We start from the raw sequence: 18,407 nt of genomic DNA on the forward strand, positions 1-18,407 counted from the left end.
GGCCTGCTGCGCGGCGAGCCGGGCCGTCTCGTCGGCTTGGCCGCGCCGCAGGAGGAGGGCCTGGCGGGAGGCCAGGCTGTCGAGCGCGGCGCGCTCGCCGCGGTACTTCTTGGCCACGGCGATGCGGCGGGCGCGCTCGCGCAGGCGGCGCTCCTTGCGCTCGAGGCGGCGCGACTCGGCGGCCAGGCGGTCGAGCTCGGCGCGGTACTCGGCGGCGCGGGCCTCCTCGTCGCGCTCGAGCTGCTCGATGAGGGCGAGGGCCTCGCGCAGCCCGCGCTCCTCCTCCGAGGCGAGGCTCTCGCGCTCGACGCGCTGCGCCGCCACGCGCCGCTTGAGCTCGCGCAGGTCCTCCATGCTGCAGGCGCACGAGCGCCAGGCGGCGCCGCAGACGTAGCAGAACTCGCCGCCGCAGCGGCACGTCATGTGCTGGCAGGCCTCGCCGTGCTCGACGAGCACGCCGCACCGGGGGCAGCGCCGCCAGCCCTCCTCGGCCGCCAGGTCGTTGGCCAGCCGCGTGTCCGCGTCGCCCGGGCACGCGGCGGTGCCGCCGCCGCCGCCGCCGCCGTGGGCCTCGCCGCGGCAGAGCAGGCAGATGCGGTGGCCGGCCGGGCACTGCGCCGCCGCCGTGGCGGCTGCGCTGCCGGAACGGGAGTAGCGCGGCACGAACCGGCCGCAGTCGGCGGCGGGGCAGTAGAGGCGGTCGCCGACCGGGGTCGCGAACTCGCCGGCCTTGGCGGCGTAGCGCCTGAGCAGGTCGCCCGGCACGTTCTTGGTGATGGTGCGCGTGGGGACGTTGTTGAGGCAGCACTTGACGGGCCACTGGGCCTCGTTGTCGAGGGCCGCCTCGACGAGGCGCGCGAAGCACTCCTTGCAATAGCTGTGGCAGACGGTCTTGACGGACGCCTTGACGGGGACGTCTTCGAAGCACGAGACGCATTCGCTGTTGTTTTTTTGAGCATTGATACTTGTCAGTTGGGGGGGGGTTGAGATGTGGTTGAAAAGGGGGCGCGGGCGGGCATCGGGTAGAGAGACGTACACTGTTGCGACGACCTTGTCCTTCTTGAGCTTGGCAAAGAATGACGGTTTCGAGGAGCTGGCCTCACCCGGGGTCGTCTGGGGTGTATCCCCCCGGCTCGCCGGGCGTTCGAGGCTCTGACGATCGACCAGACCTAGCACGGCGCCCATGGCACTGCTTTCTCCCTTGTCAGAGCCCTGGACATGGCGGAGTAGCCTCCGTGCAAAGCCTCCGGACCATCGTCGCGGTTCCTGGGCCGGTTGTACGTCGGGAGTAAGTAATGATGGCTCGTTCTGCCACTCCGAAGGGGGCTGCTGGGTTTCGGGCCCGTGGCCAGCCTGTGGACCGACATTCTCGGCCCTTTGCTTTCCCTTTGATTCGAACTCCTCTACCTCGCGGACAGCATCGTGCATCATCCGCACCTGCCTTCTAATGTTTTCGATGGACGAGCCGACGATCTCGGAAACAATCTCCGACTCGACATCCTCGACGACGAACAGGGCGTCTGGAGGGTCGTACTGGGTCCAATCCACTTCGCCGAGGTCGTCAGAGACCGGCCCTACGTCAAGGTCTCGTACAGAGTCTTTGTCCTGGCTGTCATCTCCAGGCACGCTTCGCGTTCTGCTGAGACCGGGAAGGGAGTTTATGCTGCTAGAGTAGCCCTCGTCGAGATGCACCACATCGAGGGACTTGGCCTTGCCGTGCGGAGGCACCCAGCTGTCTATATCGTCCATGTCGGGTCGTCTCTGCTCTGCCAGCGGATGGCTTGACACCAGGGTGCTAGCCATCTCGGCGAGGACGGTCGGACACTCGGCCAGCTTTTGGTGAAGGGCGTTGAGCAGATTGGTGGCGGTCCTGGGTTGAAGGAAGCAGAGCACAGTCAACAGTATGGGCAGGAAGAGGTCTGTCAGCCAGTGAGCCGTCCACTCGGCCGGTAGTACGTGAGATGCATGGGATGGGGATGGGGATGGGGATGGGGATGGGGATGGACAAGAGAACATGGAATGAATGGATGGGAAATCTGAGACTAGGACTTGAGAACAGATGGGAAATCCTTCCTCAATGGCCAAAAGGGCAGGGCGCCACATACGACCACATCATATACTGCCTGACATGATGGGCCAATGTCATGACCCAGCTGCTGGCCAGGCAAGGCTCACTCAAGAGTAGGTATCCATGGATACAAAGCCTGTCCCACCGGCATCGCCCCCCGGCGCAATCAGCCTTGGATCACCACAAAGTGCATATCTTGTGATGCAGGCTGTTCCAGATTTGGTCCTCGGTCGGGACGGACAAAGATACTAGACGGAGGGGTTAGAACAGCGTCTGCGCCTCCGTAGTGGATGTTATCTTCTGGAACCGGCCGACCGAGCTCGACGGGCCCCTTCAGGAGCTGGTCGTGGTTTTCGACCATCTTCTTTTAGGGGCTCCGGTACCATGGACAGACAGGTCAGACTGGCAGAGAAAGCCGGACTTGGGGGCGAAGCGTGCACCGCTCGGAGTTGACGGCACGGGGAGTGTGCTCGATTCACACGCTGTGGTTGGACAGTAGCGTGTGGTTTAGGCACGGCGAGCTGAATGTGCCAAGCCGCAGTTCTGGCACAGCTGCTGGTTTGTGCTAAGGGAGCTCCCCACCTTCTGTTCGGCGCCTCAGCCACCATTAGAGCACTTTCGAGACAGTTCAACACTGCGGATAGGGTTTAGGCTGGGAGTCTACAACCTGGACAAGTAGTAGACTAGGCGCACCTATGCTCAGTGCTGCTGGTATTGGATTGTTGTGTGGCTATGGCAACAACCTGAGATGATCATCAGTGGACTGCGGATCCATGCGAGCGATATCTTTTACAGTAAAACCACCATGAATGACGGCATTCCAGAAAAGCTTGAATGGCAATCTGTCACGCGACCAAAGGGTCCTTACGTGCAGACTCCTGCACCATGGAACCAAAAAGTACTCAGTGCGGGTGGCTATGCTCTGCTGTCCACCTTGGACCCAGGACGGTTATACATGTATACGCGTGATTCATTGCCCGATTGGGGAGATCTATGGTCTTGAACACGCAGATCGCTCATCCATCATAGCCTGGCGGCGTCCCTCCTGGTATACTCGACCTTGTTGACGCACTTGCCGACACCCTCAAGCTCAACCTCGACAACATCGCCATCCTTCATCCAAAGCTGAGGGGACCGGCCCATGCCAACACCTGAGGGACTGAAGATGGTGGAAAGATTAGTGTCAGCATTGATCACAAGAGAATATTAAGCATGAGATGAAATCCCACTTACGTTCCAGTGAGGATGATGTCGCCGGGCATCAGTGTCGTGCCCTGGCTCAAAAAGGCAATCGTCTTCTTGACGTTGAAGATCTGGTCGGCCGTGTTGCTCTCCTGCATATCACATGTCAGCTGGAGGCTCATGCATGGGATCTCATCTACGGCCCAAACCCACTTGCACGGTCTGCCCGTTGAGTCTCGTCGAGATCTTGAGGTTCTGAGGGTCGATGACGTCCCTGGACACGATGCCAGGGCCCCAGGGAGCCCAGCCGTCAAAGCCCTTGCCCAGGCACCACTGGCCACCGCCCCTCTTGATCTGCCACTCGCGCTGCGAGACGTCGTTGGCGACCGAGTAGCCGAGGACATAGCTGAGCGCCTCCGACTCGCGCACGTTGGTGCACTTCTTGCCAATGACAATGACCAATTCGCACTCGTAGTCGAGGCCATCCAGATTCTGGGCCAGGGCGGGGATGGGGATGGGGTCAGTCGGGCCAGCAAGCGCGGTGGGCGGCTTGTACTATACCATAGTGTCAGTGCCTGCGAGTAGGCCACAGACGTCCAGCGTCTCACGAAAGGGGGGCGTTCACTTACAAACAGGACCGGATACTCGGGGATCTTCATGCCAGCCTAGTGAGGAACAGCAGTTAGATCTTTCATCTCATACTAACGAGCGCTCCGCCCACCCACGGAACACAGCATGGCTTTACCTCTTTAGCGTGCAGGGCGTAGTTGAGTCCGAGACACCGGACGCTGCGCACATGCTCCTGCGCCAACGGGCCGAGCAGGAGGCGGATGTCGGCGACCGCATCTGTCACGTCGTGTCTGCCAAAGATGTCGCCCTCGATGACGCGGGCCTGCCTGGCCTGAGAAATGTCGCTCACGCCTTGGGGGAGAATGGCGTCACCGTAATAGGTGCGGCCGTCCTTGGCCAGGAAGCGGACTAGACGCTGCGAGCATGTCAGCCGGTCTCGGCCCAGCGGTCGGGGTTCACGGCCCCTGCTGCCTCACGGACAGCAGGTCATGACCGGCACGGAGATACTCACCTGGAAGTTGGGCATGGTTCTCGACGTAATTGGGAATCGCATGTAGAGCGGAAGAGACGACGAGATTCGTCGTCGGCGCTGTGATGCTGCTGGTAGTAAATATTATATCTCAAAGGCCAGATCCCCGCGATTCGGAACCAAAACTGTTTCCTTCGGTTTCGGCATTGCACCGAGAGGAGGCGGCCACGCGAGCTCAAGCTTCAGCGACGGCCGACCTCGCTCTTGGGACAACACCTCCGACACACAGAATTTCAAGCCTCTCCACACCCTGCGGGGAAGGGTCGTCCGCGCCGGAGACTTGGGGACCAGGAGGGGAAAGCTCGCTATTCGGAGTCGTCAAGCTGTCAACACAGCACCTCCGATTGGCGGACGATAGGCTGAAGAGCAATCCCCCAACGAGTTAGCGGCTTGGGACAATAGCTACCGTACTCCGTAGTGTCTTTGCACCGAGAACTCCACTAATTGGCATTTGCACCAATGCTGAATCATCCGTCCCGAATCGAATTTTGGAATTTGCTGCCCGGCAATATTCCAGGTCCCGAGACTGAAACTACCGAGTTCAGGTGTGCTCGGGAGTGTAGTGTGTGTTAATAGGCCGGATTTGTATCTGACTGCACACGAAGCAGCTTCAACCATTCTTCTTTCAGGTCAATCGGCTGCATTGGATCGCCTGGCGACCCAGTGCGGTGACGCCGTGCTTCATCAGGGCGAATGGCGCGACTGTCTGGCCTCCAGAAGGAGGTGTTGGGCCTGTATCGACAGTGTCTCCGTGAGATCCGCAAGAAGCCAGAAGCCACGCGGGCTCATTTCTTGACCTTTGCCAGGTGGGTGTGGACGAGAGAGCATCGGCAATACGAAACAAAAGACTGACGGGAGGACTAGGTCTGAATTTGAAAAGAGCATCAAGATTGACAAGCGAGACTTTGCCGCCATTGAGTTTCTCCTGCGAAAGGGCCGACGGCAACTCGAGACTTACTCGGCTCCGGGCATTCGAGATATTCGGTGATGCGACTTCTCTGTTCACGCCAACAAGCACCACCGCTACTGCCTGCCCCCTTTTAGTTGTCATCATTGATCCTGGGCGAGCGATCGTCATGCCTTCCCTTTGAAAACCCTCGCTCAACCATTCAAGGTTAGGCAGAGCCTTGCCACCACCTCAACTCACCACTCATCCTTCCTTGCTGTACCTCCCTCCCATCACACGAGAAATGTGACAGCTTGCAAAAGGCCGGTCCGTCTGCAGCTACACCATCATCTTAAACCCCCTTCAGAGGGACCGCTGTTCTTTTCTTTTTTGGAGTCGACCCCTTCTTTTTGGAATATGGACGATGCCTACATTTAACTTATCTTAGAAGGGAAGTTCGCATCGCTTCCCCAGAATCCGTCTTGGATCATCCAAGCGCGGTACCGATCAGAGTTCTCCTCGTCAGCCAGCCCGAGCTGCCCTGCAGGCTCCTGCCCCGTCCCCGACCAAATTACGCAGCCGCCAGCGAACTGTCCTGCGCCGCCGCCGCCGCCCTGGCAAAGTCCGCGTCTCGTTCAGTCACACTTCGGCCAGCGGCGTCTCCTGGCCCAAGAAGAGGGGCTGTCGTGGACGGCGTAATGCGAGGCCGCAGACAAAGGCGAGCAAGGTCGAGTCATGGGTTGGCGACGTCACAAGGCATCTGCTCGTCCCCAAGGACTCGGGTCCGTATCCATGCCTGGACCGGAGCCAGATTGGGCGCCCTCAGTTGCAAGACCCCGTGTTCGGCTTTGACGGACACAACTCATCCAGGCCCACGGATATCTCTGCCCAGTATCGCAGCGTACAGCCCCCTCTACACGGATCGGGTTCGGCGCGGTACTGGGGGGTGCTGCCTCCGCCACCCTTGCCACCCCAGGCGAGTCCTTGCTTGGATGTCGAGACCCGCCCCGCCGGCACGGAAAGGACCTTCCATCCATCCACCTTGGAATTAGACCGGCCAGATCTCCTTGTTGACGCCCAGGATGGCTCGGTGGACCCGTCTGGAGCAGTGTATGTGCCGACGCCCACGCAGCCTATCGCACATTCTCGAGACGTGTCCCGACTTCCCGCGACTCCTCTTCGAGCACCGCCGAGGCCGGGAACCATGAGGACTTCGAGGCGAGACAAGCGGCTTGGTATGGCTGATCCTGCTGTCTGGGAATCGGTAACCAGAACTTTGTCCCAACAACATCGCCTCTCTTCTCTCGTATCCCCCGAAAGCCCTGGGCTTCCTGAGAATCGATCCCCTTCTCTGCCTTCCCGGACCTCATCTCAGAGGATCGCGCTGGACCGCTTCTGCAGGGAGCTCACACGGTATGCTCGTGCCGCCGGAGCGTTTGGAAAGGCACCACAGTGCGCCTCCTCAAGTACTCAGACTCGAAATTCTCTGCATACGATCAAGGAGCTGCTCCCATACCATGAGCAGTTCAAAGCCGCGGGCCTGTCCGTCACGTCCACTGAGCAGATGGGCAAGCGTGTCCAAAAGAGAAAGATCAAGCGTCACGAACGCAAAAAGGCCGCGATTCAGCCTCGTTCCCAAATTGATGGAGGATCCACGTCATCCAACCGAAGCTCGAGGAGTTCTAATGGCCTGCCACCAGCATCTCGAGATGATTTGGCTTTCTTGCTCGTTGACCCGGTGCCGCCGCCGAAACGTCGGGGAACAGATACTACCAAGAAGAAACACATGTCCTGGATCCGAAGGAAGCCCAGGCCAGGCTCAGGGGCCCAGACCACTCGGCTGCCACAGGTCTTGGAAGAAGAGCACCATCAGCTACCTGATGTCTCTCAGGTGGAGACTACTGGTCATGGTACTCCATCGGGGCCGACTCCTCTTGCCTTTTCTCCAATTGTCTATGATACGCCACCTCCGGTCCCAAAGAAATCAATGGGTCGGGCCAAGACAGCATCACACTCGATCAAATCCGAAGGCACACAAAGATCCTCGCACGCAAGCACAGTTCAGCACAATGACAAAGATCTCCCAGCCCCTCCGGGCAGCGTCATATCACCAGGCTATCATGACGAGAACGCCGCCAAACTTCAACGACATGGGACATCGACTGGTCGTAACAAGCCGGGCAGACGCCACGCAAGAGATGCACAGACACAGACATCCCTAGGCCTGGCTTTACTACCTACTAACGAGACTATCGGGCTGCTCTATGCCGAGAGCTCCAATGCGCAGCCACCAGTCGCAGTTAGTCCTCCCATGAAGTCCAGGCAGCAGAACCAGGTGCCGGTAACGGCGCCATTTTCGCCATCAAGAAATGCGTCGGCTCCAGTCCTGGATCTTCCCTTCACCTGGCGCTATGCTGTTAGCGGTACCTCATCGTTTGAGAGAGCCCTGGACGCGGTCGTGCAAAAGCTCGATGATATGGACAATGACAGCCGCAGGGGGCCGCCGACACCGCCGCCAAAGCCTTCGGAACCACGAACCATGCTGCCGCCACAGGAGCAATCACAAAGACGCGGACAAGATGCGGCCGGTCGCGATCGCGGCTACCGCGATCATGACATCAGCGACAGGGACGTGCTCAAGGGGCTCAAGATGGCCGTCTCTGCGGCCTGTGACGAGGACTTGGATGCCTGGATTCGGAGCAGGACCGGCTTGCGGCTGCGGCGGTTCTTGGCGGATCTGACCGTGTTTGACGACCTCGGACAGGAGGCAGAAAGGCAAAGAAGGACACCTGGGTCGCAGTATATCTAATAGGGGCGCGATGAAGCTTCCGCTGCGAAGCTCTGGATAAACGTAATGTATATAGTAGATGGGCTTCTCTCGCCCCACTCTCTCATACTGGGGCAACATTGTTTTGTAGAGTGTTGAATTAATAGACGGCTTCGTCACGATTATCGTTGGTTCCCAGGCGGTTTAGGAACGGATGGCATGCATTCAGCCAGCTCAAAAGAGCCAGTCTAATCCTATCCGTAAAAGATGCCCTTCGACCTTCTCAACCGGGTTGCCAGGGCTTCTCCAAGGTAAAGAGTGCTATATTTGCCAATTTTAGAACATCAACAGTAGATTGGAGATCGTTCTTGGGGCACCCGTTGGCAGGTCTTGTTCCGGATCTTGTTCTGGGGGCGAGCTGCGAGATGCACCGCACACATGTAACAAAGTAGATCGGGGCTGAACTGGAACGCGCCAGAGTTTCGCCCCACCAGAACCAGCGCCATGGGAACAGCAACTTTCACATGCTTTCAATCTCTCCCACGTACGTCTCCCGCGTCTGGCAGGCATGCGTCGTAAACTTACTCAAGTACATACTTCATGTAGCTCCCGCCCACAACCTGAAATTACCACCGGTCGCAACCAAACTTCACATGCATGACCGTTCCGAGAAGCTTCGACTGTCCTCGAGCGTCGCAGCCCCCACAGCTGCTGATCATGACGCCCAAGAGTGCGAGACTGCGCTGAACTTCTGCGGCTCACCTCATCCTCCAGCGCTTCCGGGGCGTGTTTGCCTTTCGACGTCCTCAAAGACGGTCACCTTATCCATCTTGATACAACGAGTTATCTTCTTTGGAAGGGTCTTTTTTTTTCCATATCTTTCAAGTCCCTTGGCGAGTGGCGCTATGTTTGTTTGGCTGCTCGAGCTCTTGTGCTGCCTCGCAGTCGCGTTCATCTACGGAGCCCTCTGCTGGGTCAAGGTATGTCGCATGTGCTGCTTCCCGCGGAGCCCCAGCAAGAGTCTGTACTGAAAAACGAGTAGATACTCAAGGACTGGTTCTATCCGGTGACGGAGGAGAGGTCCTTGCTACGTAAACTGCACGATGCGCAAAGTTTCGAGGAATGGGAACTTGCGGCCGAGGCTCTGGATAGCTGGCTGAACAATTCGGAATGGTAGGATATGGCCCTTGAGGCTCACCTGGCGACCGAGCTGACGGGACTGTGCAGGCGGCTGAATGATCAGTCAAGTGGCTACAACTACAAGATCATCCACGAGCGCATTCATTCCCTGGACGATGCCCTCGTCAAGGAAGACATCAACGCCTTGATCGAGGTGATCCGGTCCGGCCTTGTCCGGAATCTAGGCGGCATTACTAACCCCGAGTTGTACAACCATTCATACCAGGGCACCAAGCACCTGATTGAGAACTACATACAGCGAATGGTGGAGGCCATTGCCGACCTCGGGTCGCTCCCGACGACCCCCAACGACCAGCAGCAGGTGGCCAAGGCCGCGTATGCCGTCTTTGCCAGCGACGCGCTGGCAAAGAGGGTCATGGCTTCGAAAGCGCCCCTGATCACCCAGCAGGAAAAGCTCGACACGACTAAGCAGCTCCGTCAGGCCTTTGGCGTCAGCACGCTCGTGATGCAGGGGGGTTCTATCTTTGGCCTCTGCCACCTCGGCGTTGCCAAGGCGCTGTTCCAGTGCGGCCTCCTGCCCCGGATCATCACCGGCACCGGTACCGGAGCGCTGATCGCGGCACTCGTCGGGATCCATGCCGACGAGGATCTGCCGGCCGTGTTCGACGGGGACAGGGAGAAGATCAACCTCACCGCCTTCTCCGGGCCGGCCCTCCATCTGGGCTACAACTCACCGCTGAAGCAAAACTTCAGCACGAGGTTTGCCACCCTCAAGCGCCGCGTCTCCCGCTTCTGGCGAGACGGGCACTTTTTGGACATTCGCGTCCTGGAGCAATGTGTCCGGGACAACTGTGGTGATTTGACCTTTGAGGAGGCGTTCAACCTGAGCGGCCGGGTGCTCAACATCACCGTAGCCACTGGCGACAAGGCGGGCATCCCGCGTGTCTTCAACTATATCTCTACACCCAACGTGGTACGTCGTTCTTATAACCCTCTCCCGGGTGTCCCGTCGTTTTCTAACCACCGTGGGTCTGCAGTTGGTGTGGACGGCTGCCGTGGCATCCAACGCCATCGATGCTGCTTGGTACGGCGCCAACCAGACGAAGTTGCTCTGCAAGAATCAAAAGGGTGTAGTGGAGCCCTGGGCCCCGGCCGCAGAGGTCAGGTTCCGCCACTGGACGCAAGCTTCCTACCAAGGGCGCAACTCGCCGCTCCAGCGGCTCAGCGAGTACTTCAATGTCAACCATTACATCATCAGCCAGGCGCGCCCGTACATGATCCCGTTCCTACAGTCGGACATGCACGGGCCGTCGTCGACGCGGGACCAGACCATCTGGGGCGGGTGGAAGTACCGGCTGACCAACCTGAAGAACGGGATCACGGGGTTCTCTGTGCGGTTCGTCAAGCTCAGGATGACGCAGCTGGACATGATGGGGCTCATGCCGCCGTCGATCCGCAGGCTGCTGCTGGACGAGACGGTGCCCAAGGAGAGCATGACGCTGGTCCCGCAGCTGGCGACGTCGGACTTTGCCAGGCTCCTGGACGCGCCCGCGCCCGACACGCTGCAGTACTGGATCCGGAAGGGGGAGATGAGCGTGTGGCCGGCCATCGCGGCGCTCAAGGTCCGCTGCTCGATCGAGCTCGAGCTCGAGAGCGCCGTCGACCAGGCGCTGGAGACGGAGAGGCGCCGTAAGGAGGTGATGAAGGATCTCGCGGCCAGGTCGCCGCCCTCGGAGAGCAACGGGGAGCGGCGACCGCAGGGGGCGGGGGTGGCGCCCAGGACGCCGGTCGCCAAGAGGGACAGGGGCGGCGCCGCCCGGGGCAAGAAGGGCAAGACGTACGTCCCCGCAGGCGCTGGTGGTTGAGAGAACGAAAGCCAAGTTTTTTTTTTTTTTTTGGATATCGGTATATACGGAGTACGTTATAGCGCAGGCAGGGATGGGCGGAAGAGATCCGGGCCAACCAACCAAGTATACATGGGAGCACAACAACAACAACAACAACTTTTGTGTGCGCCACTGGTGGTTTGTCGCGGGAATATTCCGGATAGCCCCCCCAAGTTACACGAGGAAGAAAGAAGAATGAACAAATGTGCAGATTATTGGCATATGCGCTTGCTTTTGCGTCCCGGTCACAAGCCCCTGCCCGCGTAAGGGGCACGAACATAATCTGTGCGTGCTGGGGGGGCATGCGGGGAGTCCTACTTTTGCGTCCGATGCAGCTCGTGCTTATGGTCGGCTCCTTTGCATGCCCGGTGTTCCACGGCACCTCCACAGGGGGGTGGTTCCTCCCGATGCAAACGCCATATACATGTGGTGGGTGCTGTGAAGGGGGACTGGAGGTTGTAGACTGGTGTCCCCCCCCCCTGTGTTCAATGTGAGAGTTGGTGCGACCGGGGAATGACCCGGGGACACACATCGCACGAGGCGGCCTATCTCGAGGGTTTGAGGCTCGTGTAGTGCTGCACGAGATCGCGTGTTCATCTCACCGCCACGTTTGAGATATACCCAAAGGCATTCATTAACTGTGCGACCCCCTCCCCCCCGGGCCGGGGCAAGTAGTCCGGCAGGCAGGCGCCCGGCGAAGATCTAGGGGGGTCAGGAACATCGGACCAACCTTACAGGGAGGGAGGGCTTCGCCGTCCGATGTTGGGCGTGAAGTGTGTGTGGCACAGCACAGTGTACATAGTTAGATAGCGAGTTATGACTTCTGTGTGGTCGGTTGACATTCATTCGAGTACTTTCGGGCGACCAAAACTAATGTTTCACGGGAGACCTGGTCGGTCGATGTTGCAGGCCTTGCTGTGCCGTCCGTCCCGCGGACCGTGATCCGGATGCCTTTGATAGGAGAGCCTGCGGCCATATGGGTGCGGGCTGAACGCTCATTTGGTCGGTGACCCTTGGAGACGCAGTTGGCGATATTATTCTAGAGAGGTAGTTACCTAAATATGTATATGCCAGTTAAAGTATAGTAGGTAGGTAGTCTAGTAGGTAGTGGTGGATGGGGCTGACGAAGAGGCCACCTAAGCACCGCTAAGCAGGGGCTAGGGGTCAGCGGATACAGTGGAGTCCAGGGGCCCCTGGCAGCGAATTCTTCCAGAAGCTCTGGGGGGTGCCCAGGTGGGTTCTCCAAAAAAAACCAAAAAAAAAAAAGCCGGGGATGCAGTGGAGTCGATCCGGTCCACTGAGGACAGGACAAGATGACTCAAAAGACCTTCGATCGAGCAGGGAAGGACAAGGACGTGTGAAGTTTGGAGATGCACATGATGCGGCCTGGCAGGGTTGATTACGCCATAGTGGATTTCACGCTCATCAATGGCAGGGCATTGGTACGTAAGTTGAAGAAAAAAAAGCCTCCTCCTTTCTTCTCCATCGTTCTCGACAGCCTGACTCTATTGGCTTGTCCTCGACCCGGTTCAATCCCAATTGAGGGAAATCGAGGTGAAGAAGCAGCCCGATGCGGGGAACACTTTGTCGAAAATGTGAGGCTTGCGAACTGGTTTGGGGCGGCTGGCCGGCAGAACACGGGCTGATCATTGCGCTGTTTTTTTTTTTACCCCAATCTCCAGGTAAGCCAGCACGGTTACTCCGTAAGTCGCTCACCTCTTGGGCCCCCCTCATCATCACAGGTGTGGGATTCGCTACAGCGGCCAGCAAGGGGGGGGTGCGTCATTCGCCCTGCACTTTACGGTGAATCTCTATTAGTTCTCCTCAGGCAGGGAGGGGGGGCTTTGACGCGGATCCTCGTTTGCGTAGAAACTGGGCAACTGGTTCAGACACAGCAACCATCGTCGGTATTTGGAACCCGGCCAAGCTTTTGGGGGAGCAGATCAGTTGCTGAGATCCGATCCGATTCGAGGACTGCCAAAGCAAATTGCCAGTCAAGGGGCACCACGTTTGGAGTCACTTGCCAAACACTGCAGAAGCATCTCGGTGCATGGCCACAGGTGCCAGATTGCATGCAATATCCGTTGGCGTACATGCCGACCTTGCATACCTAGCTAGGTAAAGTAGATTGACATTGATTGATTCGATTCAACATGTTTGGGGTAGGTAACTACCTAATGGTGTGGTGGAAACAGCCCTGGAGGTGGGTACTGCAGGGCGGGGACCCGCTGGAGCCAGGGCCTCCATCCTCCACTTCGTCGTCCTTCAATGACATGGATCGGTGCGATCCGCTAACGACTACTCCGTAACTACTTGTACCCAGTAAATACGGGATTTACAGGACTGAATCATCGATGCTTACAACCTGGAAGTTGTTGATGTATGAATCTACATGGACCCCCATCCATGGCAAACCTTTCAAACCCCGTGACAGCTCAAAAACGCCGCAACCTAACTACCTAGGTATATTGTTTACTTACGAGTCCTGCAGGACATTCCGCCCGGGTCCATTGAGTACTCCCTCGAGTGGCTCTCGTAGGTCCAGTACACATATCTGTGCTCCGGCATATGTCCCAGGTACGGTGGTTACCAACTCACACGGAGTCCAAGCGGATCCCGTCAGCTGCGAACGGTGGAATGGCGCAGCAGCTTTCCGGCGCCGTTTTGTTTTCTAGGCTTGCCCGTCTATCACTACCTCAAGCCAGCTTTCGGTCCTCCTCGGCCCCTCCCTCACCGGGCTTGTCCACCGCTCATTACAAGCGAGCAATGACAGCCCTGCAATGCCCACAGCGGTCTGGGGTTCCTTGACCTGATAGATCATCTGCATCCGAATCAACCTCTCTCGCTGACCTTCGACCTTCGGGTGCTCTCGGTCAGCCCAGACAACGACAGCCCAGGACGCAATGCTGGCCTCACCGACCCCAGAGTCTCGCTGCTGTGCAGCGGCAATGCCACCCGATTTGCTGATGTACCCAGCAGGGTAGTATCCATGTAACACACATCATAGTATCTGGTTATGTGTCGTACACAGGCCCCGGGTTCCGTCCCCGACCCAGAGTGCCTAACTCCACGAAACCCCCGACTCTTGACTGGTCTCGCGCGACACCTCGGGCAGCATGTACAAGGCAAGCTTGCAAGGTACCCGCCAGACACCACATTTCTGCAGTGCTCCAGTCCTCGACTAGACAAGGTACCAATGGAGGGAGGTAAGGTACTAGGTAGTTCCCAAGGAGAAGTAATGATGTCTGGCTTGCATGGGTGGCAGCTCTGCCACACATGCAGCCCGACAGCGACACCGTAATTCCTGTGTGTTGCCCATCGTGGCTTGAGCTCTGGCAATCTTCACAAGTCTTAAAAGCTCTGTGTTTCCTCCTGTTGCTTCAACCCGAGTCCTTCCTCGTTTCTACCCTCACTCTCATTCCTTCAAGGCCAAGCTTGCACCTTAACAGCCAGATTGACCTATCCCTGCTTCGATCTGCCTGTTGCCTTTTGAACCCTCCCCCCCTGTGTCTTCCCGTTCAACGCATTGTACTTTCTTCTCTTGCCTCGCCAAATAGATTTGTATGTTTCTGCTCTGCTCTACGCCCTCCTTCCGCTTCCCGCCTCGCTCTGCCTGCCGTTCTAACATCTATTACGCTCGTGGAAAGATTACACCTCGACTATACCTCTATCCCCCCCTACTTCTTCAACACCCCACAATGGCCAGCTCAAAGAAAGTCTCCTTTCATGACCTCCCCGAGAAGGACGAGTGGGACTTTGTCGAAGACGTCTTCTCCCGCACCAGACCTCCCCAGCACAAAGCCGCCAACCTCTCCTCTGTCCAAGCAGCAGCCGCTTCCGCCGACGAGGCCTCGGACGCCGCCACCGTCTCTCGCTTCAGCATCCTGTCCCTCCGCGAGGCCGAGCTTCCGCTTGACTCGGACCCTGCGACTGAGGACTCGAACAAGTCACACCCGGACACCGAGCCCAACACGCTGGCCACCGGCAGCGACGGAGAGGCGAGCAGGGCGAGGCTGCAGCAGCTCCGAGACACCCCAAGCTCTCCGCGCCACACGGACCTTACCATGTCGATGCTCGACCTCCACGGCCTCGTCTGCCCCGCCTGCGACAGCAATGGCGATATCGTCCGCTGGCTGGGGACGGCGCCCGGCCTGCTGTACAGGAGCGGTGCCCAATCTGCCACTGCCACTGTCACAGGCACCCGGGCCGGGCCCAGGTCCAGGTCCAACTTTAGCGATGCCAGCTTCGGCAGCAACGCTGTCCCAGTCCAGGCTGCAGACGAGATCCCCATCATGGTGCGGGACGTGGGGGTGCAGTTCGGCAGCACCCCGGTCCAGCGTGAGCTGGTGCTGGACATCCTTTGAGGGTAGGTAAGCAAACCCCCGGCCGGCAACTGCCGCCTATTGTCGGCCTGGCCCGTGGGGGTTTTCCCAGCCGTGTTCCTGGACCTCATTTGTTGCTTTCCGGAACCGGGACGCAATGTCGCCCACGATTGGACACCTCCTCCCTGCTTTTTTTCTTCCTGCATATAATGATTTTGCGAGTCAACGGGCATTGGTAGCTGATGGATGGCTGGATACCGAACGGCGTCCTTTTTGATTTTTGTTATCCTTTCGTAATGCTTGTCTGGCGTGACGGTTGGCTAAAACACGCTCTTGGGGATGTCTCCTTACTACGGGCATTTCATTGTCTCTTCATGGGAAATTCTTTGTAAACGTCATACATATGTCCCCCATCTTTCATTCATCCATGTATTCGTATAATAGGTCTCTGAGTCTGTTAGTTATGCTTGCTCTTGTCATCATCAATATACCCCCATCTGCCTTGATTGAGACATCACTTCACCTCTCCCATAAACTCCCAATTTGAACGCCAGGATCAGTGCCAAATTCTAGGTGTGTCGACCTGATTGGGTAGCGACTTCTTGAGCACTGTGGTGGCTCGTCGTCATCCACGATTCTTTCATCACAGCCCATTCTCTCAAGGGTTATCCACTACTTATATGAGATCGTGTAAGCCAAGTCCTTGTCAGTGGATAATCCTTTTCTTCTACTTCTATTGGTTCCTGTCCTTTCCTCTTTTCTTTGGGCTTCCTTTTTAATATTGTTTTATCTTTATCCTAGCCATCTTTACGTGTGTAACTAGTGTTTTCATAACACATTTGCCTAAAGGCAGTCCAGATGACAAATGTGCCTTGACAAACTTGTCACGAACCTTCCTCGACTAGCCATGGGATCTTCGGCCGTCGAGTCGAAAAGGGAAATTATTGGTGGCCCTTCTCAAAATCCGACCCGTTCACCACTCTCCAACTCCGCACTTTCAGATGGGGATAGCTGGCGATGCTGCCCTTTAGCCTGATTATCCTTGGCACGATGCCACGCCAACCCGGGTTACCGGAACCACCCCTCACCAAGTGAGGAGGTGGCATGCATTCTACGTAGAGACATGGACCAGTTCCTCAAGTTGACAAAATGGGGAGTCAATTGCTCTTATATACAGGATTCCTTGGCGGTTCTTCAAGCTGAAGTCATGGACTATATCGGCCTGCTCGACAGATCATCCTGTCCCAGCTCCCGTTTGCCAAACAGCAACCATGTGGGCACTATTGAGAAAGCTTGCTGTTGCGAGTATTACATTGGTCAATCTACCTTCAGCGGTAGATGGGAGTACGGGCTCGAAATGTGGCACTCATCGATGGGTCGATATCTGGGGCACGATGCCCCAGCTGGTCGAGCCGGCGAACCTGCCGCCAGCTCCTTTTGTAAGTGAGAGTGTCATATATATGTCGTACACACAAGTCGAAACCTGACATCATTCTCCAATAGAACCAAACGGGCGTCGTCTTTCAAAACGCCACGCTCCGCCAGACGGTGCGGGTCGGCCTGGCTGCCAAGACCATACGGCTCCGGATCAGCAACGCCTTCGGCGGCTCCGACCTGCCCATCACCGCCGTCTCGGTAGCCATACCGGCTCCGGGCTCGGGCTCGGTCAACGGCTCCGCCTCGGGCTCCAGCGCCATCGTCCCCGGCTCGTCCCGCCCCGTCACATTCTCCGGCGGCTCCTCCGCCTCGTTCACCGTCCCCAACGGCGCCCTGGCCATCTCGGACCCGCTCGACCTCCCGCTCGAGGCCCAGTCCGACCTGGCGGTGACGATCTACCTCGCGCGCGGGCAGGCCACCAACGCCGTCACGGGCCACCCCGGCAGCCGCACGACCAGCCACATGGCGCCGGGCAACGGCCTCGACGCGCCGGACCTCGCGGCGCTCCCCGGCGCCGGCCGCGCGGACCACTGGTACTTGCTCGCCTCCGTCGAGGCGTGGCTGCCGCGCGCCGCGGCGGCCCTGGTCGCCGTGGGCGACAGCATCACCGACGGGCGCGGCAGCACGACCAACGGCAACGACCGGTGGACCGACGCGCTGCAGGCGCGCCTGCGGGGCGCGGGCGCCGCCGTCGCCGTGGTCAACGAGGCGGCGGGCGGCAACCGCGTGCTGGCCGACGGCCTGGGGCCCAACGCGCTGGGCCGCATCGGGCGGGACGTCGTGGGGCGCAGCGGCGCCGCGTGGGCGCTCGTGTTCGAGGGCGTCAACGACATGGGCACGGCGGGCTCGACGGCCGCGGCCCAGGAGCGCGTGGCGGACGGGCTGGTCGGCGCGTACGAGCAGGTCGTCACGCGGCTGCACGGGCGCGGGATGGCCGTGTTCGGGGCGACGATCACGCCGTTCACGGGCGAGGGGCAGGCGTACGGGACGCCCGAGCGGGAGGCCGCGCGGCAGCGGGTCAACGCGTGGATCCGCGAGGCCGGGCGGTTCGACGCCGTCGTCGACTTTGACGCGGCGGTGCGGGACCCGGCGGACGGGGCCAGGCTGCGGCCCGAGTACGACACCGGGGACCACTTGCACCTGAACCCGGCCGGGTACCGGGCCATGGCTGCCGCCTTTGACCTCGGGCTGTTGGAGAGGTTTGCTGGGGGTGTGCATAGTATGACATGAGGGCACGTCCAAGGCCATCGGTACCTGTCAAGAGTCTTTTTGACACTACGGCATAGCTTGTGCTCTCTGAGCTCGATAAACCTCTTCTCTGCGTAGGACTTGCTGTGTTCTTCCGAGATACTCGTCTTTGTGGGTGCTGAGTTAGAGACGCTGAATTGACTTGTCCCAGTTGGTTGAACAAATATAAATAATAGTCTGCTGCTCACATTGATATGATTCTAGGCGTTCCGGGGGGAAGAGAAGGACTTGACTTGTGAACTCCATCGTCATAAAGACTGATGTTTGCTGAGATCTCAAATGATCAGTGATATTCACTCTATCACGGGCCGAGGGGTAATGAGAAGGCAACAGCTTGGACGGCGAACACTCATTCAAATTGTGGTCATTTGC

At 58.5% G+C, this 18,407-nt stretch overlaps 5 protein-coding genes across 5 annotated transcripts; 3 read left to right on the forward strand and 2 right to left on the reverse strand.

Annotated features, from left to right (window-relative positions):
• Positions 1-4,346, reverse strand: E0L32_011625 (uncharacterized protein; the record flags this gene model as incomplete). The annotated part of the gene is made up of 7 exons (XM_031134375.1): positions 1-1,870; positions 3,123-3,227; positions 3,302-3,402; positions 3,464-3,805; positions 3,880-3,915; positions 3,996-4,235; positions 4,332-4,346. Coding segments are annotated over 7 exons (2,709 nt in total), but the record flags the coding sequence as incomplete, so codon positions are not given.
• Positions 4,347-4,808: 462 nt separating this feature from the next.
• On the forward strand, positions 4,809-8,044 carry E0L32_011626 (uncharacterized protein; the record flags this gene model as incomplete). The annotated part of the gene is made up of 2 exons (XM_031134376.1): positions 4,809-4,913; positions 5,684-8,044. 2 exons carry the CDS (start codon positions 4,809-4,811, stop codon positions 8,042-8,044), a joined length of 2,466 nt encoding a protein of 821 aa, XP_031000152.1.
• Positions 8,045-8,506: 462 nt separating this feature from the next.
• E0L32_011627 (uncharacterized protein) lies at positions 8,507-11,007 on the forward strand (the record flags this gene model as incomplete). The annotated part of the gene is made up of 5 exons (XM_031134377.1): positions 8,507-8,546; positions 8,609-8,982; positions 9,045-9,175; positions 9,230-10,115; positions 10,180-11,007. 5 exons carry the CDS (start codon positions 8,507-8,509, stop codon positions 11,005-11,007), a joined length of 2,259 nt encoding a protein of 752 aa, XP_031000153.1.
• A 3,719-nt stretch (positions 11,008-14,726) lies between these two features.
• On the forward strand, positions 14,727-15,392 carry E0L32_011628 (uncharacterized protein; the record flags this gene model as incomplete). The annotated part of the gene is made up of 1 exon (XM_031134378.1): positions 14,727-15,392. One exon carries the CDS (start codon positions 14,727-14,729, stop codon positions 15,390-15,392), a length of 666 nt encoding a protein of 221 aa, XP_031000154.1.
• A 1,410-nt stretch (positions 15,393-16,802) lies between these two features.
• On the reverse strand, positions 16,803-18,281 carry E0L32_011629 (uncharacterized protein; the record flags this gene model as incomplete). Its single annotated transcript, XM_031134379.1, has 3 exons — positions 16,803-17,991; positions 18,042-18,153; positions 18,224-18,281. The coding sequence occupies 3 exons, from the start codon at positions 18,279-18,281 to the stop codon at positions 16,803-16,805; spliced, it is 1,359 nt and encodes a 452-aa protein (XP_031000155.1).
• Positions 18,282-18,407: the final 126 nt, after the last annotated feature.

The sequence above is a fragment of the Thyridium curvatum genome, assembly GCF_004353045.1.
Source record: "Thyridium curvatum strain D216 chromosome Unknown NODE_112_length_102259_cov_88.592664, whole genome shotgun sequence".
Lineage (NCBI taxonomy): Eukaryota > Fungi > Ascomycota > Sordariomycetes > Thyridiales > Thyridiaceae > Thyridium > Thyridium curvatum.